The following is a 5,822-nucleotide window of genomic DNA, read 5'->3' on the forward strand; positions in this document are numbered from 1 at the left end:
AACAGAGTGCTACGAATATCCCACTCGGGAGATATGTCACTACAGTTTACAAATGGATTGGAGCTGCTGACGTCACGAAATTCCATTGGAAGAGGTGTTATTAACCTGAGATGACAAATTATTTCCAAGTCATGAGGACATGACTATTTTGTTGTGTGGAGAGTGCAATGCCCCGGTTCCTAGTTTTACTGTTATACTGCACGTGTTTCATATTGGCTGTTCTGTGAAAGCAGCTTGTTTTCAGCTTGTTTGGCTTGTGGTTGAACGTAAGAGATGAGGAGACATGTGCACCATCCAATTCGGATGGTTGAATTAAGGGGATGTTTCTCTGGGGAGGGACACTAAGTTTGGGTTTTGTTCTGCGGGGGATGTGGAGAGATGACGCTGTAGAGAAGCGGCTGAGGCATAGGATCTGTTGGTAGAGCCGTTTGTTCGAAATGGGTTGCGAGCGACGTTCGGAAGGTGGTGTGAGCTTTCACGTTGACCGAGGACCCAGTGCCTGAGTGACAGAGAAGTTCTACATTAGTTCCAACCTGAAGAGAAATTGAAGAGCATGAAGACCAGATCAATCTCACCGTGCTGAATTCGGAAGCGGTGTGGAGAGAACATGCAGAGGAAATAATTGAGACGAAGAAAGGAATTTCTCTTCATTGGCAGAGGGACGGAACTTCAGAGAAACCCTTGTGGAGAAACTTCCAATATTGGAAAAGTACAGCAGAGGCATGGAGACTGTAAGAATGGAATATAGCTTCAAATGAGAAGTATGATGGTGTGGAATGGATGCAGGAGGGCGGGGCTGAGGAGAACCATGGAGTGAATACAAGACTCAGAAATGAACTGAATCAAACTTTTCCACACTGAAGACAGGATACAAAAGAAAGTACACAGAGGGAATTTTCCCGAGGTGAGGAGACAGGAAACGGGATAAGTTGGAACTGTGACGGGGAGAATACCCTTCAGCAAATGTAGTGTAAGTTTGCAACATTTCACCCGAGGTTCCACGGAAGCTCAATCTTTGAAATACTTCATAATATTCTCTTTATATATATAAATCGATGAGATTAGATGCGGAAAAAGGAAAAACTTCTTCGTGGGAAAATATTAGCCATGATAATGTCTCATTAAGGAATAGCTTCTCCTCGTATTTCACAAGTCTATCCGGATTTCCTCTAATGTTCACAGTGTTTTCTCAGTTATTACCCAGTAGGCTATGCTCTATTTGCCCCGTTTCGTTTTCCTGGAACGCTTTCAGTTACGTGTCCTTTATCATATGGCTTGGAGAATTTTGGTGGTGAGTTTTTGTCAGGAAGCGTATCTCGCCCAGTTTTCCACTGAGACAATGCACAACAATGGAAGGAAAAGACAGGCTACTGAGCGGGCGGATGTTACTGCGCATTTTTCACGTCAGGTAGCTGAAGGATGGATGTCCGCGGTGAAGGGAGGGCCAAGCGGGAATGACTGAAAGAGCACTGAACTCTGGGATCATGGGACTGATTTGGACGGGACTTTGGAGTGATTTCCATACAAGTGCATAAAATTATAAACTCAGCGTTCTCGATTAAGCTGTGCCGTTAGTCATGCAAACATCTGTCTTCAATTTATCCCCTAAACTCGGTTTACAATTTGTGGCTCATAAATGTATTTTTCTCCCGTCTTCACCGATTCCACATCGCTCCCCTTATCACTTCATTTCTTGAATATTGAGATCAGTTCTCTTTATATCGGCGTGGGAATGTCATGGGGGAAAATTCCGGTTAACAAAATTGATGTATACACAGCCCGGAAGGTAGTTCATCTAAGCGAATAATTAGTAGTGGTGTCTTGTGACTGGGACGTCATGTCTCAGAAATATGACTGTGATCTTAAAGGAATAATCTCGGCAATTTAACGAAGCAGGAAGGTAGAGGGAGTTTGGATGGACTTCAGTAATGTTTCTAAGAAGGCTTCCATGGCAGATACAGGGACGCCGAGATGAGCTGTCAAACTAGTTACAATAGCAAACTAGTTAGCTCGGTAAATGGATGCAAATGATAGTGTGCGTGTGTCTCTCTCTTCCCGGACGCCAGCAATAAGCGGCGAGTGTAGATTTGCTGTTGGGTCCTTTATTGTTTGCAAAACAGTATGTGAAACAATTTGTGACTTAATGCACTTCGTGAAATAAAATTCTGGGAGGACATACAGACCTTTGTAGGGTCGCAAGGGGTTCTTTTTATACTCGCATTGTCTAACAAGGCTTTGAGCGATGGTAGATCAAAATTCACCAGATCGTTTCTGGACTGTGGGGAAGGGAATAAACTATAAGGAGAAGTTTGATTGATTGATATAGAAAATAAATTGAAGGGTCCTTGTAGAAGTTTATACAATTATGAGGAGGTGTATATTGTGCAGATAGCCAACAACTTTGTCTTTTCCTACGTCAGTAGTAGCTAACACTACAGGCACATGCATACACAGATCTGAAGACATCCTTTCTTTGCCCAGTGTTGCGGGTGCAATTCTGATTCCCACGCCATGTGAAGGATTTGGTAAGAACTGAGCGATGGTAGATCAAAATTCACCAGATTGTTTCTTGGACTATGGGGAAGGGGATAAACAATAAGGAGAAGTTTGATTGTTCCAACTAGAAAATGAAGTGAAGATTCCTTGTAGAAGTTTTTCAATTAGGAGGAGGTGTATATTGTACAGATAGCCAACAGCTTTGTCTTTTCCTACGTCAGCAGTGGCTGAAACTACAGGCACATGCATACACAGATCTGAAGACATTCTCTTTTCACCCCGTGTGCGTGGTGATGTCTACAGCAGACGTGCTGGATGGAGGTGACAATAAAATAATGGAAAAGTGTCTGGATAGCCCTTGGTTAACGAAGGAAGCGAGGGATTCGGGATGTATTATGGCTCTGGGGATTAACATAATTCGCCATAGTCGACTTGGGGCAGAACCTATGCAATATTGATCCCCCGCTGCAATTTACAAGAAGGTGGCTCTGTCAGAGCGTTGACCGCAGCGAATCTCCACTGCCAGTGTAAAAGTCATTGCGATTGCTCCAGCTTTACCCGAGTTACCCTGCGGCCAGATGAGCCCTGAGTGTCAAAGCAGATGTGAAACGGAGCGAGTGAATGAAATCAACTGAGTGATCGGATACCGATATTGTTGATGACGTCACGCTGTCAAGGGCGCTCCTGCACGGAAATGGAGTTGAGTGTTATTTTATTTCAAGTCAATTTAATAGCGAGACCCATAATATTAAACACATAAAACCCAGATGCACATCGCGACCCAATGGCGGATGCCCGATGCGGAGAATTAGTTGTTAATGAACTTTTGACCTTTAGGAACATGTGCTTTGCTTTAACTGCGTTTATTAATCAATATTAAAAACAAAGTCCAAGGAGATTTTAACACCCGCCGCATTTCTTCTCTAAACTGAGCCTGGGTCGCTGTATAAATGCAGCTGTTCGTGCAGGAACTCAGGTACATGAGCATGTAGCCGGCTTCAGTGGCGACATAGGCAGAGTCGGTGTAATCGCCGTCGTAATGCGCGGTTCCTGTGAGTCGGGTGGTCAGAAAGCTCACAGTGACCGGCAGCCACAACAGAATGAAACTGCCGGACACACTAAAGAGTAAAATGATGGATTTCCGGCGGCTTTCCATCTCCGGATCCTTCTGTGTTTGACTGTTGTGACCGCGCAGTCCGCGGCGCACTTTACTGGCTAATAAAATGCGCCTCACTGTCAGACAGTTAAACAGGGCTATCAGAGAAAAAGGTATTATAACCGTTAAAATACTCTGCAGAAAGGAGAATGTGACTCCCACAGGAGACGTCATGAACCATGAGCTCGGCTGACAGCCCCATTGAATACCGTTAATTACATACACAGGTTTATACTGAAATAGATACGGGACGCTCTGTAAATGCAGCAGGACCAGCACGGTTATAATGCCGGCAACAGCTGTCCTCACTGTGCAATATTTCACTTTAAGCTTCTGACAACAGATTGCTACAAACCGATCGCCTGTGAACAGGACAGTGCACCAGACCGAGGTTTGTAGGCTGGTCGACGTGAAGTACAGGACGACCTTACAAGCCGATGTGTAGGACAGGAAGGATGTTGGAAACTGGTACATGACGAAATGATACCCGATTACACAGAACATCATCACCAGGAGATCTGCCATTGCCATGGCAACCATGTAGTGGGATATACATTTGGAAAGGCCGCAATTCCCTCGGAAGAGAACCACCATTGTCAACAGGTTCGCTAGGGAAAGAGATACAAAGTGTGAGTTACAAACAGGGCGAGGAGAAGTGTTTGCGAAGTCCAATGTGAAAATACTATTCCGACAGTGATCGACAAAATATGTTCCAAGCGAGAATATTTTAAAAATATTTCAAGAGACTAAAAACCCCTCATTCAGTGAACTAAAACGGTTTGCAGCCGAACTGCGCATTTGCTCCTGGTTAAGTTGCTGATGATACGCTCTCGATTTCACCTTGGCGATGTGACCGAGAGGGGCAGCACCTCTGCTCATTCGCCATCACAACCCAGAAACACGGAGATCACCATCTTCTCCCATACCTCCCTTGCGCCCTGCAACCCCCACCCGTGGGATCGTCATTTCAATGGCTCTTACCCTCGAAACCCCATTCAGGCACCAGCTGTCGGGATTGAGAGCCGCTGAACCCAGCGGCTATAGGAGAATCGGCTGATGTGAACTCGACAGGTTCCACTCAACGGAGCTCTCATGATTATTGAGCCAGTACTGCCCCGGACTAAGTGGGGTCGTGTTGTTCTCGGTCACCATGCCCAGGGTGAAACCGATGCACTCGTTCCCTGCGTTTAATCAATGAATGAGCACGGGGCCGTTTGAACAGAAACGGACTTCACTGACTTGTCCATTGTCGCTTGTACACAAACTAACTGAAATTCAATAGTTTCAGACATGCCGATCAATAAATAAGCTCCTCCTCTGGGATATATCTGCCCTTTTGATCGCATTCGTTATCATCTTGCAGGAGCAATAGGGAGAAATTATTTCAAATCCCTAGCTGGACATGCTTGTGATAGCTATATTTAATATAATTCCCAGCTAGTACGGGTAAGACATGCTATCAAAGGTTTGATCGAAAAGCCTAAAGTGGCGGGGCGCGGGAGAGAGGGGGAGAGAGAGAGGGAGAGAGAGGGGGAGACGAAGGTAAGCAGAATTTATCCTGAAACTCCACTCTCTGTCCAATTATGATAGACTGGAAGGTGCTGTGTTGGGCGGCAGTTGGTACAATCCACAATGATCCCAAAATTCGTACTCTTCTTCAAAAATAAGTTATATCACAAGACTTATTTCAATCTGTAACAATGCGTGGTTGCGGATTTACACCTGCCAGCGGGGAGGATTGATTTCTCTGAATTTGAGCAGCATCGTCAGGGGTGACCTTTGGAGGGGGGAGGGGGCGGCAGTGAACGTGAGAGGATCCACCGGAGAGGATCATCTCTGCAGCAGTAGTCTGCCGTGTCTCCGCGCTGGGTTGGTTTCACCGGTACAAGACACCCAGTGAAACCACTGTTAATCGAAGAGCGTCCCGAGCATTTCAGACAGAGAGTAATTTCAATGTGTCGTCTTACCCGGAACACCGAAGGCTGCGAGAAAAGGGTAAAATGCAATCCTTACATCCCGGATTGTTGGTAGAGCCATTTTTTGGGTATTGTACAAAATGTACCGCACTCCTTGCACTAAGCGCCACTCGCCTGCGCTCTGAGCTGGCTGCCCTTTTATACATTAATCTATGCCCCGATGAAAATAAAACAACAGGCACAAAGGTTGCACA

General features: G+C 45.5%; 1 protein-coding gene across 1 annotated transcript; it reads right to left on the reverse strand.

The window, feature by feature from the left end:
• Positions 1-3,349: 3,349 nt before the first annotated feature.
• On the reverse strand, positions 3,350-4,246 carry LOC140723327 (probable G-protein coupled receptor 139). Its single transcript, XM_073037924.1, has one exon. The coding sequence runs from the start codon at positions 4,244-4,246 to the stop codon at positions 3,350-3,352; it is 897 nt and encodes a 298-aa protein (XP_072894025.1).
• Positions 4,247-5,822: the final 1,576 nt, after the last annotated feature.

This window comes from Hemitrygon akajei, unplaced genomic scaffold (assembly GCF_048418815.1).
Source record: "Hemitrygon akajei unplaced genomic scaffold, sHemAka1.3 Scf000109, whole genome shotgun sequence".
In the NCBI taxonomy this organism is placed as follows: Eukaryota; Metazoa; Chordata; class Chondrichthyes; order Myliobatiformes; family Dasyatidae; genus Hemitrygon; species Hemitrygon akajei.

Excerpts from the sequence above, each read along its gene's own strand:
- LOC140723327 (XM_073037924.1), bottom strand. The coding sequence starts at position 4,246 with ATGGTGGTTCTCTTCCGAGGGAATTGCGGCCTTTCCAAATGTATATCC.